General features: G+C 36.9%; 1 protein-coding gene across 9 annotated transcripts in view; it reads left to right on the top strand.

The window, feature by feature from the left end:
* The first annotated feature begins 1,658 nt into the window (after positions 1-1,658).
* Positions 1,659-27,172, top strand: part of diaph2 (diaphanous-related formin 2) — a 340,283-nt gene continuing 314,769 nt past the window's right edge. For 5 of the 9 annotated variants that reach the window (XM_026329686.1, XM_026329687.1, XM_026329689.1 and 2 more), the window contains exons 1-6: positions 1,659-1,765; positions 2,383-2,733; positions 14,298-14,330; positions 15,881-16,057; positions 20,674-20,778; positions 25,012-25,032. In XM_026329686.1, coding sequence (XP_026185471.1) covers positions 2,650-2,733; positions 14,298-14,330; positions 15,881-16,057; positions 20,674-20,778; positions 25,012-25,032 — 420 coding nt within the window. In that variant the 5' untranslated portion in view covers positions 1,659-1,765; positions 2,383-2,649. Of the gene's footprint in view, positions 1,844-2,382; positions 2,734-14,297; positions 14,331-15,880; positions 16,058-20,673; positions 20,779-25,011; positions 25,033-27,172 lie in introns of all 9 variants that reach the window. The other 4 variants (XM_026329682.1, XM_026329681.1, XM_026329683.1 and 1 more) reach the window with 4 other exon arrangements.

Here is a 27,172-nt window from a genome sequence, read left to right on the forward strand (position 1 = left end):
AAGTCTGTGGTATATAAAGAAAGACGAACAGAGGTTTTTAAGGATTTCTATGTCAGTGTATATATTGCACCACTGAACCATGAGGCATAGACACAATGTTCATCAACCAGCAGCAGTGGCTCCTAGCACTCATATATTTCCTCCAGGAGATGTAAATTAGCCTATTTTGAGTCTGATGTTTTGTTGTCTTGATTGGAGAAGTGAGATTTCTGAGAGAAAACAAAACATTGCATGGGAAGGAGGGACTGTAACTAAATGTGAGATCTTGACATGTTTACTGTTATCTTGGATAGTTGATTTATGTGGCAGAAGAAAAGAAGAAATATTTTTGATCTAGTTTGATAATCTAGGTGTCATGACACTTCTTGGTCAGATGATCAAAAGAAAGACAACACTTTTATTAAAGTGTAAGCTTAAATAAGACTCAGTATTGATCTGAGCACAGCATGAAGGTTAACTTATTACTTTCCTAGTGTCTGTGGGACAGTCAGAGAGCTCAACACATATGCTTACTGTATATGCAGTAACAAATCATCCTGTCCCTGTTCTATGGACAAAGATCTATTTATTTTTATTGTTTGTTACCTGGTTGACAAGGGCACACACTAATTTTTTAAGCCATCACTCACATTGTTCAGCCAGGAAAGCCAAAGCCCAAACAATCTCCCTATTCTCTGTTTTTGAGTGCCAGAGTTCAAAACTCAAAATTGGTCCATATGAACAATTTTACCAGACGCATCCCAGTGGTCCTGTCACCATGTAAACATCAGGACATTTGCACTAAAAATAAAAGTGTTATAGTTCTATAAGTGCATAACAGTCTTATATATTGGCATCACTGCAATTGCCTCAATAGCTATGTTCCACAATTGGAAATCACTGACCTCAAATAACAAGTCAGACTCATTTATCAATAGACCAGCTTGAAAAGATTGTACCTTCAATTGTGGCCATAAACTTTTCTGTGCTCGAGTAACTTCAGCCTTAATACGGCATCCTGTTCAGTTCTGTTATTATTTGATGTGCAGTTTTTTATGTAATAGTTCATAAAATGTCAGCCAATGGTGAAAGATGAAATCACAATAAAAAAAAACTACAGTGATTGATTTTTAAAATTACTAACAACAATAATGTCCAAGTTCCCTATTAGCCACATGTTAATGACTGAGCCATATATGTGACAAATGAGCAAACTCCACTGATGAAGAGATGTGAGATGCTGCTATAAGCTAGTAAATGCAGCCTGAGTGAAGGATTTCTTTCTGTCAGTGCTACAGAACTAACATAATCACTGTTGTTTAAACTGGAATTCATCTATAATATTATGCAGAAATAAATAAACTTTTGTCCTTTATGAAAAAAACACACCTCCACACACAGCCATAAATGATACTCTATTATGTAACTGGTTAACTATAGGACAATACCACCAGCTGTTATTATCTCGCACAGAGACACATAAAGGACCACACGCACACACCCAGTGCGTGCTTTGTTCCCGCAGACTCCCGCCCTGCTCCCAGCTTTTCATAAGTCTCTCATGCATCTATTCTTACAACTGAGTGCATCCTATCCTCTTGCTGTTAAATCAGACTGACCTCTCCGTCACAAGTCTCCTCCTCTTCGACGCCACGCCAACCTTATGAGTGCCAGCACATCTGACCAATGGCAGCTGCACTCCCTACTCCTGACGTCTCTGACAGACCAATCAGAACCTAGGTGGGCGGCATCATCATGGGCCTGGCTTTCATGCTTGGTTGCAAAGGTAAGCAAAGGATGGGATTTTGTGAGTTTCCTTTGACATGTTATTTATTCTTCATATTGCAATTTGCAGCCGAGTTTTGTAAGTGCTTGTGTGTTTTTGTGTTTGGCGAAAATGATTTATTTTAGGAGGTAACAGCCGTCTGTTTATGCCAGCCTAGCTGAGTGCACAGCACGTAAAGTAGTCCATGCAGAGAGAACGGTGATTTTCCTTGATCACAACAACTGCTCATTGATTCTAATTAATGTCTGTATTTCAGGCAAATAACGGCCTTAACCGGTGCATGTAGAAAAGTATCAGAGCACCCTCAGTGCCATGACACGGCTTTCGCTACTGTGTTATTGTGAAGTTACACGGTTATAACAGTTAAGTTTGCCGTGTGTAACAATGTAGCCTGTGTGTGAAACCACATCGGTGTCTGTTTTATCGAGCAGTTCCCCAGAGGTGATTGCTTACAGCTGTTTTACCGTTCACACTATACTGGCTCCATGTATCCGCACTCCGCATACTAACAAGGCTGCACAGGGAAACACGTGTTAAGGCAAACATTTGTGTAACCTAACGCCGAGGACTTCGCTGTTCACTAATTCCTTGATGTTTACATGTCATGGTAATTTCAGAAAGTCTTCACGCGCGGTGTGAACTGACTCACTCCCAAGCAGAGGAGACACCCTGTCAGACACCACACCTCTTCTTCAAGCTGACTGTTGGATACTATTACTTTAACTTCAGCTTGGATTCATCCTTCATCTATAAATGGAATGGATTTTGACATAACCTGGATGTTTTTCTGTAAAAGTGCTATTAAAACCGTGCTGGTGGAGTTTGACAAGTTTTGAGGAGGTCATATTAAGTCTTTCTTGGAAGGAAACTAACTTAAAGTCATAATGGATCAAGCCAGCGGTGGGGAGGACCCGAATAAACCCTCCAAAAAGAAGTCCAGCGAGGAGGAGGGTAAAAACAAAAAGCTGGTAAGTATTCAGATGGGCACTGTTGCATGGAAATATGGTGCAGTGAATATTAACACCTTGTAGTCCCACAGGCTCATTTCATAATCAAGTTTGGTTAGCTTGAGAAAGTTGTACTTCACCACTGCAGAACTTTTTTTTTTGCGCTTCATTAGGCTGGAGTCTTTGAGGATGTGGGTTTTCTTATTTTAGTATAAATGTCATGGCAACCTAAAATTACACACAGGACTAAGATAAATAGTACTTCATCTAAACAGCCTGGTGTCAATACAGAGCATCTCTGTTCAGTGCAGGATGTGGCTCAAATAGTTATTGATGTGTTGTTATTACTATTTAATGTAGCCCAATACAGAAGAGCTAATAGCTGTTGCAGCTGAGCAAAACAGATAGTGTTTCACTGAGTGCCTGACTTTTTAAAGCACTCATTGCACTGTGTCCAGTTATTGGATGACTCTTACTTTATGGTGGATTCATGACCTGTGTGAGTGTGTGATTGATAAAACTTACCCTTAGTTAGCCTGACACCATTATCAGCAGAAAAAATGACACTCACAGGGGGACAGTGTCTATTAGATAACAACTGAAACACATCAACATTGATTCCTTTTATGCCATCCTTACTGGTGGAATAGTTTATGTAGAGTGGTGAGTGTTTATGTAGGATGAGAGTCTGCATCATTGGAGCACCAATGTCATTAAGCTATGCCTGCATGTCAACCATTGATTGGAAATAAGGTCACAACATTCAGAGGTGTATGATGTATGGACCAATCATAGTACAATGTACAAACTTTTGAACTATTGCAGTAATTGTGGAACAAGTGACTCTTAGAACTAGGAGTTTTTCCTAACTACAGTTTAGTGCCTTACTTATAAACTTTAGCTAAGGTGTCATGTCTTGAGCGGAATGCACAACTATAAATCTAAACCATATTAGTGAGTATGTTAAGTGCATTTTATTGTGTGCACACTGTCAGTAGCTTCAGAAACCAGTGGTTAAAAGTTTTTTCCCATGACCAAAGACAAAAAACATTGGCTTGCTGTTGATTATGGTGCCTGCTTTTCTGCTTTTGTCAGCATGAACAGCTTGTCTGTGGTTCAACTTTCAGGATGATATCACCTCTCAATAGTCAATAATCAACAATTAGTAGTCTTGAATTATCTTGTGCTTTTCATTCAATGTGCTGGTGGGACTGGTCAAATGTTTAGCTGCAGTCAGTGCTACCAAACAAGGAAATGGAAAAGCTGCACTTTTGGTTGACTACTGTTTGTGTTTTTGTAGAAAATGATCAAGGCAAGTTGGACTCATTACAGACAGACTACTTTATAAAAAGTTGTTTCTTGTTGCTTTGGTATCAAGGTGTCCTAAAACTGAGACATGAGGGGATAAACTTTATTCTTATTGTCTATCAGAAAACTTTCTTAAACTTTAGTTGCTTACATTAAAACTGAGGTAAGAGAGACTGTGACTGTTAAAACTGCCAGACAGGAAATCCTAGATTGGACTGAACTGACATGCCCTCCCAGATCTATCAGAGGGTGTTGTCTTGAGAAATCCTAACGACAGTCTGCAACTCCTGAATAGCCTGCCTCCCAAACATAAAATAGTTTGCAAAGATGTCTGGATGACATCATCACTGAGCAAATGAGTATTGAAAAGTTTCTGTAGGATCAGTACTTTTTGTTCCATAAAATACTCTCAGGGCCAGGCATGTCCACTGTTGCTCAGTCCAAGCAGAGCAGTCAGAGCAAAGGAAGTCTGAACTGCAACTGTTGCAAAAATCTCAACACAGATCTGAGTTTGAGAGAGGAAGTAATTATTCATCCCTGGGTGGAGCCATGATCTGCTCTCTTTTGTTTATCCCCTTTTTTTAGCCAGCGCAATGTATAGTGTAGCTCTAAGTTTTTTTGCAGACATATAAATAAATAATATACAAGCATGCAGCTATATGCACATTTTAATCAGTGAAGCTGTAATTTGAATTCTGCTAAAAAAAAAAGCAAATGGAGTGATCATCATCTCTATGAACAGTTTCCACCAGATATGGGGGCTACATCCCTGACATGCAGTGTGGTTTGTGTGGATGTGATCCAGACAATCAATCATGAGCAGGATTAACGTTAAGATGTCTCTCTCTCTCTTCACACTTGGAGTTGCTGAAAGTGTGTTACCATTATATGGCCAATAAGAGAAATGGTGAGCTTTGGTACAATTTGGTCCCTGCAAACTCAAATTAGGCTTTAGAGGAGAAACAGTGAATGCTCTGTGTTTGTTTAACAAGGCCCTGGACAGAATTACATCACAGCAATACCATTTGGGCTTTTGTCCATGTAGATACTCAACACAGCCAAGGACATTAGAATAACACCACGGTGTTCAGAGACAGAGATAATTCAAAACTTTTCTGTTTGTAGCTATACTTTGCAATAATGTCTTTTTTTTATGTTGTAAAAACATGACATCCAATAAAACTGGCAGATGGAATGAGGTCTTTTTAAAGAAATTCAGGGGACATCAAGGGAGAAATCATTTGACAGAAAGAGAAATATTATCCCTCTGCATACCAGAGTAAAAAATGACATAGTGCAGCCAGAGGGAAAAGTCATCCCAATGCATTCATAAATAATTATATGACTTCATATCACATATTCTTTAGGAGTTAGCTTATTTCCAACCTACAATCTGAATATAGAAAGATAGACAGTTATATATGAAATTGTTTGATTGCTTTAATAAAATATTGCATTGTGGATTCTTATTTTTAGCCTATATATGTATTTATTAGGTTGGCCACAATTGCAGTCCTAACTGTTAAAATAACTTCCTCTTCACATTAAAACTTTGTCTCAAGCCTAACCTCTAATCTGTTTTGGGAATTTAATTCATTTACTCTGAAACGTGACTATATGGGTTGTCTGGAGTGCATCTGCTTCATGCAGTTCAGTATTTTGTGCTTCAATACACACTGAATTTAGCAAATGTGTTTACTATACATGGATTTAGTACCATATGACATGCAGTCTTGTGACACACTTTATTTGCTCATCACAATCCTGCTGACCCACAGACCCATGCCACGTGAGGAAGAATGATATTGTTAAACAGTTTTGCTGTTGGATCATGTTTGTTTATTAAACCATGCACTCATCTTCTTTTACTTCCTATTATTTGTAACAAAATGATTAAGGTTGATCACCTTCTCAAAGGCCATTTGACTGTGTATGAGTGAGAGTGAGACAGAAACTGGTTAGTAGTTTGGTTTCCAGCAGAACCAAGAAGACTTTATACTCTTCAACCCAGTGTTGTCACCATAATTGCACACAGAAACTGAAAATAAGCAGAATAGCACATTAGTTTTTGTCTTAAGTTTTAATACTGTCAACATTAACAATTGTGTTGTCTAAATAATATGATATTCTCATTCCTGTATTATTATTCTATCAGTATCAGATGTGCTTTTCTGCTTCCCTTTTTTACATGACCTACTGTACTGTTGCAAGGTGAGCCTGTCACTTCAAGAGTGCATTTCTTTATGGACAGTTTTGGGGTCTGAAAGATCTTTAATTATGTTTTAGGATTTGTGATAGTTACTATTACCCTTCAAGTATTTGTGGAAAATAAGTTATTTTATACATTACAAAACGATGTGTAGTGTATACGTACGTAGCAGGTTGGCAAATTTAGTATATATTGTGACAGATAAAGTGAGAATATGTTGCAGTGTCTGCTCTGGCTATTATTCAGTCTTGTGAACCACCATAATCAATAATGTGTACTCACATTAACAAATTGAATAGTAGTATGCTACAGTCGTGTGTCCCTGATCATATAGGAATTAAAGTGGACAAATTGAAACAGCCAGACAGTGTAGATGCCAATATTACATATTTAAAAAGAGCATAAAGTTATTCAAGAAGAAAAAACGAGGAGAACATATGCAGTGTGAAATAGACATGGCATGAAGTAAAACTTACTAGATGGTGAGTAGAACACTTTATATCATGGGTGGGCATGGCCACTGATCTGCTTGTTTTCCAACTATCCTTGCCCTACTCACTGCTGATTACATGGATCAGGTGTGTTCAGTCAATCAGAGGCTGGAAAATACCAATTCACTTTGTCTTCCCCCTCTCCATCCTAATCTGAGATGGTATCTTTCAGCTTCTGATTGAACACACCTGATGCAAGTAATAAGCAGTGGGTAGGATAGTTGGAAAATAAACCAGAACATGGCTTGCCCAACCCTACTTTTTTTGGTAGGTAAGCATCTGAGTTTATGAACTGTTTATTTGTACAGTATCCAAAATTAAAGTATGGTATGGTGACAGAGCTGTGCAGAGAAGTGCATCATTAATAGGACTGTGAAGGCTGTGGGCATGAAAGAAGATAGTTGATTGTTTTTTGAGGGAGAGCAGTGCTGGTAAAACCAATCAAAGAACTAGACACTGAGGTAGATGCGACTCCACCAGGTAGCAGAAATATAAAAGAAACATGCTAGATGCCATGAAACTTCAATAATAGAAGGGATGTAAAGCAATCTGTGCTCTATGCTGCAGGTAAAGTTATATTGATTTCTACTGGGATAGACAAAGGCTGGAGGGATGCACAGTGTTGAGTTGGTGTTTGTACGAATGTCAGGCCAAAAAGTGTTGAAGTGCATATACTGTGCAGTGAAACATGAGGTGGTAAGTACTGCAACTATTTCTATGGCACTAAAAGGTTGAACTGTTTTGTTAATAGCTCTTTGTTGTCCTGTTGTTGGGCCTTAAAAACTGTTAAAATAATAAAAAAAAAAAACAACACAAAAATCATCACCTATTTTATCCATTATTGATACTTTAGTACTATAGCTTCAGCATGATGATTTCCAGTTAACTAGTGAGTGTGACTTGGTTAGAACTAATTTAACGTAAGCTAATGTGGTCTTCTGAGCTTCTGTGTAACTTTGTTAAAAAATGTTTAAATTGCAAAGGGCCTTTGGAGAGTAGACACATTTTTATCCAGTTTAAGAAAGGGTGTAACTCCAGGGGAAGGGTTATATAGAAAGGAAGGCTGGCACAGCCTTAGCATTGGCACACATCCTTTATTTTCTGTTATTTATGAGTGTAATTAATCCTTATTAATTAAATCGGGGTCTTTGACATTTATTTAGTCATTAACGTAATTACGGCTGTAGTAATCAATGGACAGTTCAGCACTTCCTAAGCAGTTGCATGCCTAATATAAGACCTTGGGCATGGGAGAGTGTAGTGTAATAAATGAATACACAGCCCCACAAACTACTTCTGCAGTTCCTTCTGGCTCCTGAGAAGCTATATAGATATACAGTTGTTTTTAAAGTGTTTTGGGGATAATATCAATATATTTATAGTTTATGGTTTATTAGCGAATTCATGACAATATTGGGAAGCATCATATACAATTTTATTGCCTTGTTAATACTAATATACAATTTTCTGTGAATAATTTTTGAAATGTTTGAATGACTGCCAACAATGACAGTTTGACTATCTCATAATGTATATTGTGATGGTCATCAACCAGACAGGAATTGTTTTACTACACTTGCAGAGAGATTGTCACTGCGTACTGTACATACTTAGCTGGAAAAATCCTTAGTTTTTATGATTTTAATCTACATCACTTTGGACTGCTACATTTTATATTAGAAACAAGATTTCAATAATAGTACACTTTTACAATTTACAGCAAATTTGTTATGGTTCATTAAGTTTTGACTGTTTGACAAAAGCTTCAAAGTCTTAGGGGTCATGTTAGTACTAGCTGTCAGACATCTCCTGTTTGGTCTATCTCTACAAATGTGTCAGTCAGGTAGTCCTATCTATTTTTACATGCTGCTGTGCACCTTTCCTCTTCTACATTATGTGTCATTGAGTGAATATAACTATGACTGTGTCGTAAGGCACTGTGGTGGACATGTGAAAAATGGCAGGAAACAGACCACATGTGAGTGTTTTAATGGCATTCAGGAAGTTGGGGAGAGGAAGTGGTGAAGAATGCTTTAGTCACACAGTGGAGGAAACCAGCAGACTCACTTCTATGTCACCCCCTTATATGAGTCCTACTCATTTTCATTAACGGACTGTTTCTAAGACATGAGAATGGGAGATTTGTTTGGCTGCTTCAGTTACCTATTAAAAGTGCCAGTAAAAGATGTAACTTGAACATTAAGGCATTCAAGTCTTTTTTTAAGGCCATACTGAAGACATTTATTTGTTGTTTTACTTGTATTGAAGGTTTATGGTGTGCATTTTCAAAATGTGACATTTTCTGTGAAATTAGGTGTCTTGTCAGAGTAGAAAGTGCAGAGATGCAAGTCTTCTTAATGGTCAACAAATCTACAGCTAGTTAATATTGTATTTGAATTTAAAAAACAGATTTGTTGAATAAAAATCTATGTAATGTGAAAACCTCTGTAAAAAGTGGCCACCAAAAGTGGCTGTCAGTAGAATTGATACACTGACTCTAGTTTAATGTAGGTCTAGTGAAAAACATAAACTATACAGGGATATCATGAGTCACTGTATTTTATTAAATGTTTTTTTCCCCCTTAAAGACTTACAGTTCAGTCATGGTGTTTTAGAATATCACAGAGGTATCTTACTGACATAATCACTATCATTTCAGCTATAACATTTTCAGGCACTGGGATTCGATGTTATAACTATCAATCTACTTATATACAGTGTCATTAGCCACAACTTACAGCTTATCAGTAACAATATGCAATTACTCAAAAAATTCCTGAAATTCTAATACAGATTTTATAGTAGTCTTGCAATTTTGTTGTGAACTATTTAGAAAAGATCTCTGTACAGAAACATTTCCAATCCATTCTTACACAACTTTTGTAATGACTCTATATCATGTCTTCTAGACTTTTGCTTTCATCAGAAATAACCTGAGGGCAGTGCTGTGCTAGTCTGCAGTCACATGGTCAGGACATGAAGTGTGGTGCTATTAAAATCTTAGCTGTACTGGTTTTTGTGTTTTCCCTTTTCACTAGATACTGTTTTGGAAACCATAAACAATACTAGCGGTTTCCTGAAATAATAAGGCTACCACAGAATCATGGCCTTTTAAAGGCACTTTCAGCTCTTGCAGAAGTCGAGTTCATTCTTGATTGCTTTTTTTTGGAACTTTTTCAGAATGAAACAAGCAAAATGGCCTCAAAGTCAAAATTGTGCATAACAACAGCATCTGTTGACTTAATTTATTTAAGAGAACTTGACATTCTGCCTGATTAAATTGTTCCTAATCCAGTTTGCAGAACAGACAAGTGTGCTATTATGGCCTATGTGCATGATACATTTTTGTGTGCTGGGATTAGTGTGTGCTGTTTCCTTTTGTCTGTGTGAGCTTTCCACCTGTGTATGCTTGTGACACTGCATACAGTCACAACACTACACTGTGTGCTCTACAATTACCCAGAATCCTTCACTCTAGACTTTATGCTCTTCAGTTTTATTTCTATTTGTACAGAATGTCTCACATATATGTAAGGATGCCGTTATTTCTAGACTCACTTTACCTAAAAGTGGCCAAGTTTGTGACTGTCTAAAACATGATCTGAATCTTTTATATGCTCTCACTAGGTACTTAGATATTGTGGCAGTAGAGCCTCTTGTGCTTTAGCACTGATAGACTACTCTATAGGTTTTTAGTTTAGGAACTGGAAATGTTTTAGACCCTAATGTAATAATTTTGGTGTTGATTAATCTGTTTTTTTTATTATTATTTAGTATATCCAAAGGTGTCAAATTTGCAAATTCCATTATTTGAAAAACTGGTGTCATTTTTATTATTCATTACCTAATCCTCTTAATATTAACATTAATACAACCTTATTATTATTATAAAAATTATAATTTAATTGACATTTAGATAAGGAATGGTCATTCATTTTGACTCATTTTGATCTCTACTATGCGGTTTTGTCAATAAATGAGGAGGGTGCTGTTTCAATAACTGTGTAAACCTAAAACTCAGGATATTGAAAAATACTAATATAGACCTGTTCTGGATTTCACTCTGAGTTACCATATTCACACAACTCAGTGAAACTCCTTGCAAGAGGCCCCAGAGCTGGGGAGATGAACACATCTACCAAAGTTTGAATAAAGATGAGACTCAAGGCTGTTGTGCAAATGAAACCAGATGTTTACTGTCATTCAAATATTGAGTAGAATTATTTGCATATTGTGAGGCAAAGAGCAGCAGAGGGCAGTTGTATTTCTGTGTGTCAGTTCTAATTTGCAAATAAATTCTAAGTGGGTATACCATGGTTTCGATATATACGACATGAAATGCCAGGTGTAAATGGGGTCTCAGTGTGTGTTATAACTTGTTTTCCCTATCTGCTCTCAAAGTGTGTAATCACAGTGCAAACAAAATATTAATTTAATAATTTTATCAAGAAGAAAAAACGTTGCTTAAATGCTTTCATCATTTTTTTTGCAGCATTTTGTACTACCACTCCTATTTACAAAGGCAACCACTGAGATGCCATTGTAGCAAGACTAATTTAGTCTTGATTTGTTTAGATTTTCTCTAATTCAGTTAAGCAGATGGTATATGGTGCCACTCCTCAAAATTAAGCAGGATATCAGCAATGCTGTACATCCTCTCAGATTACACAAAGATAAATGATGCTTATGGTTATGACTAACAGGCATTAGTCTCTAATGCACATAGAAGAAAGTAGTGCTACAGCTTAATAGGCAGTTACAGGTTTGTCTTGCACTGCAGGACTTTGGTGGAGCTTGGTTCAATGCAAAAACAGGCTTTTGATTTCTTCCTTACATACAGTATTAATAGACAACAGTTTAATAACTAAATTTATATATAGAAAGTTTTATATCACTGCTAATGTTGCTCAAGCCAACAAGTGCATTGTGAAAAGTGCATGTGTCACTGCATGCGTTATGGTTTATGTAAGACATGCCTTTAAATAAAGTAATCCATTTTGGCACTCCTGTGTTTACCAGAAGCTCTTAAAAGACAGTAGGTGAGCCTGGTGACCTATACGTGATGTACTGTCTCCTCACCCATTTTCAACTGGGATTGGCTCTCAGCGTGTGTTGACTGTATAATGCAAATTATTAAATTTACTGCTTTTTTCCTATATTACTGCCAGTTCTTAAATCAGCATGTGGAAATTTCTAATTTCTCACCACACTAAAAAAAAAAAAAGTGTGTGTGTGTGTGTTGCTAATACTTACTAGCCTGTAGCTAAACTCTGGCAGTTGATGAAAAGAAGACATAAGGTGGTCTAATGTTAGCAGTGCATTGCATTACAATCCTTATTGCCAACAATGACTGGCTCCCATTAATCCTTTGTTATTCTTAGAACTAATTACAGTAAAATGTAATTTCCTTCTAAATTCGTTTTAACGGAGGCATTGTGGCTACTGATTTTATAGCGATAGCTCCAATGAGTGAGTTAAAATGACATCATACAGATGTTCGAGTTAAACTGGTTGAGTATAACAGATAATGCTGTTTAAAAGCTGTGCAGTGGTAGCTAGTTTTCAGCAGAATCCCTTGATTCTTTGACCATTTTTGACTTAAAAAATTTATTTCATTTGCTACTTAGTAGTATCTTCTAATAAAACTAAGAGAAATATAAAGATATGTCTCTAAATGATTAAATGTAATACTAACATTATTTGTACTGTGTAATATTAATTTTAAAAGGTATTGTGTGAATATGTGAACTGGTATGGTTTTGTGTCCCCAAACTGACTCTCAAGTTGTGGGATATTGCTTTTGTGTTTTCATTTTTAAAGATCTGCATGGAGTCATAATCATATTTGATTAAGGAGGGACCCAGAGCTAATTTGATTAGGTTATTTAGAGGAATATGTGTTTGGTAATAAACATTTATTATGATGAAAAAGTTTACTTTAATAAGCGGGAGAAGCCCAGAGGACATGCAGGCTTAATTGTTAGATGTTAAATTGCGTTGCTGCGATGTTGCCAAGATAATGGGCAAGGAAAGGCCCTCAAGTCAAGGCAATTAACCAAACAGTGGTTTGATTGTTGTTAAATTGATTAGAAAATGTTTAAGTACTTCATTTGAAAATTAGCTATTGTTTCACGCAGTTTTAGACTGCTAGAGAATGCTGGGCTTAATGACACATGCGCTCTGAGTTAGAAATGGGAAAAGTTGTTGCTCAGGTCAGATTCTTATCTTTACAGATGTTGCAGAAAGTAGTGGAGCTGTACGAAAGGTCAAGAATGATGGTGTAACAAAGACCTGGATGAATTCTCTATGCCTAATGCCTAATGATGGCATACAGTGGGATACTTCTCATCTTGATTTGAAACAGCAACTTGGACAACACATGAAACCTGCACATAGAGACTGAAACTTTTATTTTCTGGTTCTTTGCTTTTTCTTACAACTGTTGATCAGTTGTTACAGACAAAACTATTGATAGATATGGCATATTCAGTATCTGTTCAGTGTTGCCCAGAGCGACAGCTGATGAAGATGCACAGAGGGAGGTGCAGGTTAGAGCCAATCTGTTTGCTCGCCCCAGCATCAGTAGTTTTCTGATTAGAATAGTGGAGAAATCCGCGGCTGGAGGCAGACTTTATGGCCATCACCACCCCACATCTCCCTGCTCATTAGTACTTCACAGCCTAGTGCCACAGCATATGGCGGTGTTGCTACTGCTTCCCATTTGAGGTGTGTTTCAAATGGTTGTCCCTTGCTGAGCTGCAAGCCTTTGGCAGTAGCCTGTCTTATTGTGTCTGAGATAAAGATAAACGTCTGGAGTAAAAAGAAGTTGTAGTTTTATTTTTTTCATTTCTTTATTTTGTGAGGATCCTAAGATTTGTTTTACAAGTAAACAGAGATACTTAAGCATGGATACTTAAAGTTGGGAATTTCTTTAAAACACGTTAATAACAATGAACACGAATAATTTAGTTGGGTCATTTTCACTGCTGGAGATGCTCTTTAGAACAGAGGACAAAAGAACTCGCCAGGCTGTAATATATTATTGCCTTGTGAAAGTGTATTGTTTCTGGGATACACAAAACCTTAACCAAGCAGCATTAAGTTGTACATTTTCAGTGGGTACTGGAACAGGTGTGCTCATTATGTCTGAGGCTGTGTGGAGTTTTATATCTCATTTTATGTGTTTATTTGGTGTATGTCTTAATGTGTGTTTGTTTGGGATGCTCATTCTTGAACACACACACTAAAGTTTACATGCATTAAAACACTATTATTTGGGGACATTAAGTATTGTCACATCCTACACATGTACAGTATCCAAGATTTGCTTGTTGCCACATTAAAAAAATCATGAAAATAGACAAATTCTCTGGTTAACATGGTTGTAAGACATTTAATGTCTCTAATATATTTAGGATTATTTCTTATTGGAAACATAATGTGGCTTCTGGGAGGAAAATGAAACCCTATCCAGAAGACACTGTACATGTGAGCACACTGGATACATACTGTGCACTTTGCGGGTGCTGTCATTTTCTGTTGGATCTTGTTTTTCACACTTTGCCCTCCCTTCAACAGAACATACACATAAAAACATTGGCTGATGATATGGTAAGGTGCTTGGTTTAATTTTGGTGTGACTACATTTGTTTTACATGATCTTTCATGTGTTGTCATGTCTGCATGAAACCTTTAACTAAAATATGTGGATGGATCAAATGTGCCTGAAGCAAGTTTAATTAAATTCATGTATTAACAAATGAAAGAGTAAAGAAAGGGCACATCTAGGGTAACAAGGGTAAAAGGGTGACAAAAAAGGCTGAGCTTACATCTGTTTTATTTTTTGTGGTAGTGCTCTGTAATACTAGAAAAATTAAAGATTATTCTTCATGGTTTTATTTTTTAGCATCGCTAATGTCTAGTAGTAAATTTTTCATTATGATCAAACCTTAGCCAATAGCTTCTAGACTTTTGTAAGCAGCTCATATAACATTTAGCTTTGAATTATCTGTGGCATTTCTGATTAGTTTTTTTCTGCTTGGGGCTTTTTTAATACCCCTAGTTAACAAATAGCCTTACTTTGACACTTACAAGCTCATATAATATTGCAATAATTTTCAAATGTAATGCAAAAGATGTGACTGTAGCTATCAGGAATGCATCGTTTTCGCTTACAGTATGTTTGATCCGTCCAGTAATATCTCAGCAAATTGGTAGTAGTGACATGATGTATGTCGTCATCATGTTTGTCTTTCTGTTTCATGTATATAATTCATCCAGCATGTCCTCTCCATTCCAGGTTACTAAATGTGACTAATGACTGACTGCATGTGATTCATGTACATTCTTTGCTATCACACTAATCTATGCTCTATTATTCGTGTGTGTGTGTACATACAAATAAGTTTTCCAATAACATTACACAAACCAGTTAATCCTTTGGGCAATCCTTTGATGGTAAGTAAAGAGTTCATCATGTCAGATACAGCTGTTTTTGCTACTGTTGTGTGAAACGTGTGTGTGTGTGCATATATTCCTGTCTAGAGCTAATGTCAATTGTAATTGTTGCAAATAATTTTAATGATTTGCAAATGATATGTTTATAATAATCAAAAAAATGGTAATGGTACTTATTTAGTTATGTTGTAACTACACCTAGGCTTGATGACATGCTTGCACTGTCATCTAGTGGTTGGTCTTTGCTCTGTCCACATCCTGTGTGGTCAGTTGGACATGTTAGGTGTGGTCAGCCATCCAACAAACTTAAACCTTTCAACCCACAGAGGTCAGTGCTTTTATGCACATAAAATGTAGTCTGGAGTTACTCTTCAATGACTTGCAGGGATTCTGGCTGATTTGAAGCAAAATCAGCAACTATATTTTGCCCATTTTTCAATTTTGTTTCTGAGCTGTCTTTGCCATCAGAGAATCATGTTTAATAGAAATTGCAGTGAACAGTTTCCTTTGATAGCTGGACACAGAAGTAGTCTTTGGCATCTGGCTACATATAATTCTTGGTAGAGGCAGTTTAAAATAATCTGTTAAATTAATCTGTTCATTTTAAAAATGAGATTTGCTTTCAATGAAAATCAACCAAAAATGGTGATTTTCTTAATTGTCAACAGTGCATTATTTTAACTTCTGACACTGTTTTCTTTCAGCGTGATCGTATTACCAGTTTCAGGAAAACTGGGATGAAGAAGGAGAAGCCCCTTATACAGCATCCAACAGATCCTCTCTCTACTCAGGCTGAACTGCCTGTTCCTCAGCCGCTTTTTGACGAACGCTCCATGAACCTCTCTGAAAAAGAGATCATTGACCTCTTTGAGAAGATGATGGTGAGTATGTTTTTCTTTTGAAGTTTTTCAGCTGCATAGGGCCATCTGTAGAAGAATAAATGAGCATTCTCCTATAAAAGCTTAAATTGATTTTATTAATGTGTGCAATGAGGGACACACATATAGAAACGTGGCCACTATTGCAGGTGTTGGTGAAGCAGTTGAGGATTGTGAGGAAGCAGAAAGTTAAGTTTGAAAAGTATTTTTATATCAGTACATATCCACAAATCTCCATGCATTCTTGTTTTACTGCTGATGAGATTTTTTTTGTGAACAAAGCTTTGCCAGGCATGTGAAAAGGATGATAATGAAATTCAAAGTTCTTCTAGTTTTATGCAACATCTTAAAATTGCTTGTCATTTTACTATGTAATCTGCCATATTTATCACAGAGTTAGATCTAAAACGAGCATATGATTTTTACATCTGCATACTCTTAAATAATCAAAGACTCAGTAATCCTGATTTGCATGTAAACAGGTGCATCTGCACTCACACAGTTGCGACTGTTCAATAGAGCTGTCATCAGAAATAGAGGTGAACTTTATATGATGATGTTGAAATTTGATTGTAACCTATATAGATTAGGAAATCATTAGTGTTTAAATTGGTTACCTAGTATATATTTCATTTGTTCAAAATAAAATTAGGATGTACAGTATTTACAATAATGGAAAATACATTTTGCATTTAGATTTCAAACCTTCATGAAGTTGGGCTCCACCTATGTATTCCCTAGGCCACTGTTAGAAGAACAGCAAACTTTGAAATCCACTTCACATTCATATGTGGGGTCAAAGCTCTGTCACACTTGTGATTCTCTCTATTGAAATGCATTTTTGGCCTTATGTACTGCAGGATTGAAATCTAACAAAAAGCTTTCAGCCCATCTCTTTGAAGTGGTGAGCTGAATTACTCTAGCTTCATTGCATAGGTTGTGTGTACTATTGTGGATAATGTCTCTGTGTGTGTATGTGTGTGTATGGTATGGTGCCTGCCTTTCCTTTTTTCTCATACAATGGTCTTTATTGCCAGGGCCAGAGAAATGCGACCAGCGCTCCTGGTTTTCATCAGGCTACTGCTCAGTGTTTTCTTGCCTGGGTGCTCATCCCTGTCACTCAGTTCACCTCTCAATTACTATGTTTGTGCTCACAGTGGCGTGACATTAAACCCAGGCTTCAATTTGCTCAGTGACAGACGACATAGAAGGCATGTTTGCTGGTCTGACATTTGACAGGCCTTGACACTTTGGGTTGGGAAGTATAATTGCAGTAATGAAATCAAAAAGGAAAGTGTTATTTACTTATGTAGCTTCAAAGCCACCACCATTTGCTCTCATAGACTGTAAACTTTTCTGCTTTGATGTAGCAAACACAAAAAATAACAGTGGATGGTAGTTTCTCTTTTCATGCTAGAAGCTTTGCGTAAGCATCTATTTTTCTTTGTCACTAATGTATTTGTTGTACACACATACATTTTAGTTGCTCTCTTTGTCTTTATATCCATTCTGTTATTGATTGTTTTTATGGTGATACATGTGACTGCCTTAGATGTCTAGCTGGTTAGTTCAAATGAAGGAATGACCAATGCCATATTAGTGAGATCCCCTACTGTGCATTAATGACTAGGAGAAAGTGAAAATATTTTTTCTGTGGAAATTGGTTTACACATTGCACTGTGTATCTTAAACCCTAAATAGCACATATCCTATTACTGAAAGGTCATCAAAGGTATCTAGGACACTCTCAGACAGTGGGGAGGAAAACCAAATGAAGTCTTTCTAGAATATATGAAGCTAACTTTGAAGTATATTCATTCATTGAACTACAGTGAAAGTTAAAATGGATAAAAAAAAAACATGTCCCTTGTGTAGCCTTGAGAAGGGCATAGTGAATATTTACTCTGTATGTCTTGTTGTTTGGTTTCCCAAGATGTGCACAGCTGGAATTCAAACCCTCTCATCAAAATGCACAGCAGTAAATCCGCTGATGAAATGTCCAGTATTGGCATCACATTAAGGAGGCAGCTGTATTACGGAAGTGGACTTTAGTCCAAGAGATTTTACACAGTACCACAAACAATAATGTGAACATATAAAATCTTTACTCTACACCTTAATGTGTAACAAACCCCCTCATCATCAGGTCAGCTCTTTGACTGTGAAGGTATCATGATATGAAAACAGTAAGGGGGATGCTGAAGTCTTCATTCAGTCTCCCTTATGTTGTTCAAGTGGTTTGTGCTGATGTGGCCATTAGCAGTCGTAACGTTATTAACGAGATGGTGCTTTTACTTGGCTGTCAGCATGAAAACATCCTTAGTTATGATTGATTGAATTGATTTAATTGTAATGTCAATTAGGCTCTGCTATCATTTCTTAGTCTTTGCATTGTTAAAAGTAGTGTATGGTATTGAGGCGTTCGCAGAGACAGAACAAGTGAAAGAAGAATGCCACCTCACATCACTGCTGTGGCTGTTTTGAGGTTTTATGGGCCTCTCTATGTGCCATTGTCAGGATGAACACCCCTAGTGATAAGCTTCTATGTGATCCCTCAGCAGTTACACTTTGCACCAGGACATTAAAACCAGCCCACAGAGTTACAATGTGTGCCTTTACACACTCATGGATCAGACTTGAGGGTAGTGGACAAAATAATTGATTTGTCACAGTTGAAGCAAAGCATTTTTATGTCTTCTCCTTTTCTTGATCGTCTTTTCCACATAGCATGGGTTTTTCATATCCATTTCAGCCCCAGACACTATATAGCTAGACAGTGATCCATTTTTCTCCATTGTTTTGTCTCTGTAAAGAAGCATATTTCATTTCAGCTCTTGTGTACAGAGGCAAAAGTAACAATGTGTTACTGTCTTACTAACACAGTAACAATGTGTTACTGTGTTACTACTTATGATCTGTACTATAACAACATATGCAGTGTAGTAGTCCACTGAGAAACTTCATTCATTAAACTCCTGTACATAATGCTTCATTTTCTCATGTCTGTCAGAATGACCATTATTGGCATAAGCAAGACAAGTTGAGACTGATTAACATTAGAAAATGTGTAGCAGAGCTTTTCAGGCTAATGTGAGAAGATATTAAAGAACATACTTCTCCACCGTTATTGATACAAGCATAAATTTCATAATTTCAGTTAAACCTGCAGCATAGTCAAAGATATCCTGGTACTCTTTTAATATAGCCTGTGAAGGTATCATTGACAAAAGAGGATTAATCATTTTGAAGATTGAACATAGAAGGCTCATTCTTTTACTTTGGCCCCTGACTGTACCGTAGGTCCACTATTCTTACCACTCCATTAACATTGTCACCTACCCACATTTTGCCTCATTTATTGAATGCCAATTAAGCAGATAAATTAGCAGGGTTCAAAGATTAATTAAAAAACCAGCTGGTTTCCTTGGGTAAAAAATTGAGTAGTTATAAAAGTTTTAGCCACCCTTACCCCCCCTTTTCTGCAGAAAAGATGTTAATGTTTTTTTTTATAAAGCTCCAAGGGTATTTACTAGAGGAAATGTAGTGGGAAGAATTTAGGTCATTGTGCCTCTGGATTCCTGTCCATGCTTCACTGACAAAAGAAGCAAAAATAGTTTGAATTAGATTACTTGTGGTAAGATACTTAATTAATTATATAATACAGTGTTCTTATTCAGAAACTGTACTTAATTTAACAGGTGAGTTTTACATTAAATCGGACAGATGGCAATCACTGTGAAATCAGATCACCCATGTCAGAGGACACATGATTTTCCAGCAGAGGGCAGCATGGCTCCACAACTTTAGATTCACTATTCTATTCTTTCCTGAGGAGGGTGTTTTTTTTTATTTTTTATTTTTTTATCTCTGTTCATTCTAGCCATCTCTTTGTGAGAGAGTGCTTCTGATAAACATCCCCTTCCATTCTAATCATCATGTCATTCCCTAGCTTTTAGTGCTCTGTCCGGCCCTCGCTCCATCCCCTGATGTCTCTCACATGAAAGACCTCTTTTGTGATGCAGAATTAAAGTAGCACGAAGATAATACTCCCAATAACATGCAGATACTGCCTATCCACCCTATCTGATGTGATTGCATGGCCTCAATAGAAGCAGTGTTGTTTGATTTTTTTTTTTTTTGCTCTTGTTCAGACTTGGTGTGTACAGTTATTGATGCTGTAGCCTTGCTACTTTCATTTCAAGGACTAATTACTGATTATTTCCTGTTGCTGTACCTTCTGATTTTCATAAAGATACATAGACGCAAAAGAACTGTATTCAACTGGAGAAGGACAGGATAAAAAAAAAGGGTTAAGCGGAAAAAGATTTATAGTTGTTGCTAGGTCTGCAATATTTCTTCTTTCTAGTGAAACTATTATACTGTAAATGTTTTGAAATGCTGTTATTTTTTCAGTTTTTGTTCAAGTCTACACCCTAACTAAGCATGTGCATGTTGAAGTTTGTGATTTTCCATTTGATGCAGCCTAATGTTAGCTGTGTATTAAAGCATAAGTGTTATTGCACAGAAAATAATCTTTAATTTATTTAATTCTCTGACAGTAAGTATCCAGTCTCCACTAATGCTATACATCAACTATCTCAATGTCTCTGTGTTTGTAGGAGGACATGAACCTCAACGAAGAACGCAAGGCCCCTCTGCGTGGAAAGGACTTAAACACCAAACGTGAGATGGTGGTCCAGTACATTTCTGCCACTGCCAAATCTGTAAGTGATCCAATAAATCTAAATCATGAATCTTTATGAACTTTAAAAGGTTGTAGAGTTGTAGTGGATAGGCTGAAGATACAGAATGAGTTTCACCTGATCTTTTGCTTTATGGCTTGCTTCATCTTCCCTTCTTGTGTGCTCTGTCGTTGTTGCTCTCTCTGCTCTTCCTGCTTGATTCCCACATCTTTAATTGTAATTTTCATGTATTTTCTTCATTGTTTTTATCATCGTGCCACAAGCTAGCAGATATAAATTGTCACAGACTTACTCAATGCCAGGTGGATTGCCAGCACTTGTCCAGTCATGTTTGCATGAAAGCTGCTCATTGTCCAGTTCTGTAATTGCCCATGATTTATATTTTTTATTGTTCAGTGGTGGCAGGGCCTTGCCTTATTATTTGGTTATCAAGTATAAATAGAATTCAGTTAAACTGTTGTTTCAGCAACAACGTAACAGTAAGAAACAAAACTCTAAAAAACATGTGAACTTAAGCCTGTATTTATACCGCATTTTAGCTCAGTTCATCAGTTTTTTTTTGTTATTGTTGTTTGCCAGTTTTGTTTTTAAAGGGATTATCAAAACAATTTAGTTTTTACTGTCAGTTGCTTTATATTGGGATTATTAATAATACGGTTTTGATTATGGTGCCCGTTATTGTAATCTGCAATTTTATGTTTCACTTTAAAAAATGACTATCTGTAAAGTAGGGTTTTAATAGTAAACCATGAATGTATGATGCATTCTTGTATCCTCTTTAGAAGTTATGAACAACCCCATAAGGTGAAATTCATATCAGCACATAAAGAAGTTTGATTTCTTCCCCTATTGCTTCCCGATCCTGGTAGCTCTCTCTTGACATCATCATTCATTACCTTCCTCATTGTTATGATAATTAACTGGCATTATTGATAATGATGATTATCTGAGATGATTGAATTCCTCACAGGGCCCATTATGCTTTGTGGGCACTGATATTTTATTCAGATGAATAACATAATCTGTGTAGTCAAAGGACAGAGGACAAAATGTGATGTCTGTTAGCACCCTGCTGTCACATTTAATAGGACTGAAGGAGGGGGATGGTTGAATCTCAGTGATGAGGTATCTGTGCAGATACATACAAGTTAGTTATACTAGAACACCTGTACAGCGCACTGTCACATACTAATAGTACAAGACGAATTAGCTTCAACTTTATAGTTTTGAGGATCTTGAGTATTATTCTTACAACAATGAGACCAAATCTCTTTGAATGTGAGAGTACTGTCTTAAATCAGGTATTGTGTGGAACTTTCAACTCCTGATAGAAGAAAAGAGTGACATTTTTTTTTACAAAAATCAGAGTAACAATGCTGCAAAAGCCTTCCAGCTTGGAGTTTGTTAGAACATCATGTCAGCTGCCTCACTGTGATCCTGTGCACATAATGTGGTTTAGGTTTTCATCAACATAAGGTGTAGTTGTCACCAAATAAATAAATAAATGAATAAATAATTGCATTTATGTTTTTCTTTGGTAACTGATGTGCTTTTTTTATGTAACTGATCCTAGCAGGATTAGGTATTGTCTTGGGCTAATATTTCTTGTGATTTCTGATTAGCATGCAGTGTGGACTAGAATGTTTCACTAAAAACCTACAGTTAATGGTTTATTTTAGACCTGTCTGTTTTGTTGTTATGCCTTCACTGTTAATGTGACTCAATCTATTTTCTTGGGTCAAAGACATCTGCTTTGTTGAGTGCAGTTTTTCAATATTATTCTTAGAGAAGCAACATGATTTAAAGATATATTTTTTTTTTATTGCAGCTTATATATACAAGTTGGATGTTCAGGAATGTCATTAGCTCTCCCACATCAGTATTGAAGTGTGTGTATTTAGACTTGGACGACAGTTTTCTTTCTTGACCTTCAACTAATTTGGGGTATGCAGGCTTAAATGCTTGGAGTTCAAATCAGTAAGTATTACTGTAACAACAATATCTTCCAGTATTGTGTGCTTAACATGTACATTGGTGCCCCACAAAAAGCAAATTTGCTCTTTTCAACAAAGGACGACTAAGGAAAAAATTAAGCATCTGAAATTCAATAGTTTAATGGGCTTATGGTTTTGTTTTATTAAAGCAGATTTTTGTGTATATTTTCCTTATTCTTGCATGCTGATATACCACATAGGCTACTGTATTTATATGAAACTCCTGCTTCGACATGATACCTAATATGAGAAGAGGATGATTATTGCAGTGTTTGCTCCTGTAAAATGTCTTTCATATGAAAGTCAAAGCTTTTTCCCCTTCTTTCCTCCCTCCCGCATGAATTGCCACCTCTCTACTAGTCTATCACCAGGAAAGATTGAGAACACTCCTATCCATATTCTACCAGGGTGCCTCAGCAGGAGTCTAGCAAATTACTTCCAACACCAAATAGAATGTCTTTTTAAGGGACATTTCTATATTGACCCTGTTCATTTGACTATGAGCTATGTTTCAATGGTATCCAGCTCTGCTTTTGCAGGAGTTTGTCTGTGGACGTCCTTGACCATCAGCTTTGCATGAACAGTTGCCTTTCTCTCTCATTTCTTGTTCTTTCTTCTTTTCATAAATGTGTGCCAACATCATTAAAACTGGCAAAATTCTTTTTACTAATACAATGACTTGTTTCTCAGAAGTCAGTGACTAGTCATTACATTTCAAAGTAACTGTCTCAAATGTAGGAAAGGTGTGACTGTAGGAATTGTCTTGTTAGTTTTATTCAAGTAATGATTTGTTTGATGTGACCTCAATGTTCCACCATCTCCTCTAAAGAGTGTAATGTTTGCTTAAATAATATTTTACAATTTAATTATGAAAAGGCTGATAATATACCTAAGAAGAATATCTGTATACTTGTACACTGTGCGTTCTCCTTAGTTTATTCATACTGTCATCAGAGATATGCTCAGTAATGTATTGGTGAAATTGTGCTGTAACCCACAAGCTTGTCCCTGAATGTGCTTTGTGTTTTGGTCAAGTTGCTCTTCAAACAAGACTCAAATATGTATCTAGTATTGTGGGTATCAACATCTGTGGAAAATGTGTAAGTTGAGAGTTATGTCAGTAAGACGGTTTTCAAGGTGTCTAGCCTGCAGTATTCAGATAAAATATTCCCTAGTGTTAGACAGTGACATGCTGCATTCACTGGATGTAGGTACACAGTATGATTAAAAAGTAGTATATGCGTGATCAGGTGGTGGAACGTGTTAAACAGACTTTATGGGTGTCATAAACTTGTAGTAGAGGAGTGGAGGGGTGATATCAAGCATCAGATGGCCACAGACTTCAACAGTTTGAGAGTGACAATAAAAGAAATGGAAAGGGAAATTAGAAGAGATAGAAAGAGGACAGAAATAGGAAGGAGTGAAAATACTTAAGAAAAGGCAAAAGACAAGAAGCTCAGCATGTCCCGTAACATTCTGCAATCAAAATTTATTTCCTTGGAAAATGTAACAAAGAGAAGCTGAGCCACAGATTAGAATACATTTACTCATCTGACAGACACTCTCCTACTGTGAAACAAGCCCCACAGTTTCAGTAATAAAAAACACTCCTGCTACCTGCCACTATTGACAGATAACAAGGTTAAACTCCCAAGAATCGTGCTGACTGCACATGCCCAAGGTAGCTCTGCCACACAAATTTGACACCTGAAGCTCAGTGTTAATGGCAGCTGATTGATTTCAGCATAGGGAGATCTTCTGCAACCTCTTGTCTAAACTAGCCATTACTCCTTTTTGGACAATTGAATTTGTAAATCTATACAAGTCAGTCAGTCACGTATCATATTTTCTCACTAATCATTTTAAAAATTCCTTGTTTTGATATTTGCATGTCCAAACATGTTAATTTATCGCTTCCACAGTTGTGGCCATGCATTAATACCTTTGGGTATGTACAAGCTTTGCAAGTTCTTCTGTCTTCATGTTTTCATTTATTCGCATTTTCTTGCATCTGCCTTAAGAACTGAAAAATTGCAGCTGCCAAACGCAGACATTATCTTCTGTATGTAAGGTTCCTCCTGTTGGCTTTAAATTAAATACAGTTGTTTATAGTGTGTTCTGTAATTGTGTGAAATTGTTGATGTTGCATATGTTACACTAATGCCTCAACATGTAATGGAGAGGATTTTCTGGCCTACTAATGACTGTGCTGTTTGTGTCTTTTTGCACATTAACCTTCTCCGCTGATTGCTGCATGCAGATAACTGGGAGCAAAGTTGCGGTAAGTAGCCCATTATTTATTTGGCTTCTAAATCTTGTTCCTTCTGTGTATCTGTCTTCATTCAACTTCCTAATCACACACACACGTATGCATACATCTCCTTTTGGAAGGATGTTTGGAGCATGTTCCAAACTGTGCAAGTGAGGTCATTTTTATGGTTTGGATTTTTATTTTCAGCCCTGATATTGCTAATGGCTTGAAATTTGGAAAGGCTATAAATGCCAACACAATTCCTGTTTGCAAATGGTAGAACTTTCAAATGAGGGATTTTGAAATTATACAGACTGAAACTAGGAGGCGTTTTGTTGGTTATTGCCATTTCTCTTTTGAAATAGATTATAGTGTAACACCTATTAGCATTTGAATATTGTGATGCCAACAAAGAGTTATTGCTTTTACACTATACTCATATTTGAAATTTTATTTATCAGAATATATTCTGTGTGAGACACAATACATACTGAAAATATATCACTTAAGACTGAGCACACACATTGTAATGTGCATGTGTGCACACAAACTGTACACACATTGAACAGAAAAGCACAAAAGATATCAAATACATTTTTCTTCCTTGAACAGAGATATTGGGCTACATTTAGTGGAGGCATTGATGGCTATATATTTGAATTTGCTGTCAACAATTCAGTCTGTGAAAGCAATTAAACCACAAGACTTTTCTTACAAATGGATTTTCCTGTTTTTGTTGTTGTCGTTTCACTTTACCTCCTCCTGGTTCACAAAAGACCCAGATAATCTTTAAAAATGTAATTTATGCCATTCTCAACACTGTAATACAGAATCTTGGGTTACGATATGTAACCAACGTTTCTTATTTTCTATCTAACTGCCATCAAGTGGCACCCTGTAGTTTTCTTTCAAGACCAGATTTTTCAAGGTGCTTATAGAAAAAACACTCTTATCAGTTTCTGTAGAATTGTCACTTTAAATGGTATTTCATTGGCTTTTGAGAGGTTCATAAGGATTAAGAGGACTGTAAAGCTTAACAGGAGCACAGACAAGGTAAAGCAGCACACTGTGACCTGGCCTCTGCTCTGCCATGCTCTCAGACAAACCTCACTCTTTGAAGCTTTTTACAGAGACGTTTTGTATTGATTGTATTTTCTCCTTCTTTGTCAAACTGTTCCTTTGTGCTTGGTTATTTCTATGGGAAAAGTGGGTTTTTGGTTTGGTCTATATGGATGTGGAAGACGTAGCTCTGGATCAGCAGCAATGGCCACATTGTGTTCAGTAAATGGAAAATGATGGAATTACCCCAGGTTGTACCATTGCTGTTCACTTGAGATGTAAAGGCCTACCTTCAAAAAGTTCTCCAAACCATGCCAAAACATGCCTGAGACTGTGGTTATTAAGGAGTTTCATCAAACTCAACAATATACAGAAGCATTTCCCCAGATCTTTGTCACCTGTGCACCAGTCATGCAGAAGTAGCCTATATGTATGTGCAAGCCATGAACTATCATTCTTAAAAGCTCCACTTAAAGAAATAGAAACACACAGACAGTGTTTAACGTGGATAGCTGATTGTGGGCAACAGTTAGCTCCTTGCTTTGCTGGCAGATTTCCATTTTCATGCTGTCAGCAGGTGTCGGTGGCATAGAATGCTCTCAGAGGTGCTGGAAGGGGAGTGTTGGTTAGAATTGTCTATAGGGAACATACTGTAACTCCTCTGTCTTGAGCATGAAATCTCTCTGGCATTTCTTCTGTCCCTGTAACGAATGAGGTGGGAATAGAAGACTGTGTGAAATGTCTCTAATCTGATCGGCATGCAAGTGTGCAACACTAAATCTCATATGCCCTCTTCACCTCTTTAAGCAAGGTTGAGGAAAATGAGAAGCACACATACCTGGGTAACAGCATTCCTGTGGGTATACCCAAACTGTCTAGGTGGACAAGATGCCTCTTCTTCTGGGCTGTGCTGCAAACTGCCTATTGACCACTACAATGGATTTATAGCATCAGTTTTGAACAGATTGGCCTGATTTACATTGTAAGCCAAAGGCCATTTTTAACAATCCATTAATGACTCCTGCAGTGGTACTGTGACATAGACTTCCATTGCTGCAGCATTGACAGGCTGTGCAGCTCAGATGGAATGCTGCTGTGACTGAGTGAGAGC

Source organism: Mastacembelus armatus, chromosome 10, assembly GCF_900324485.2.
Source record: "Mastacembelus armatus chromosome 10, fMasArm1.2, whole genome shotgun sequence".
In the NCBI taxonomy this organism is placed as follows: Eukaryota; Metazoa; Chordata; class Actinopteri; order Synbranchiformes; family Mastacembelidae; genus Mastacembelus; species Mastacembelus armatus.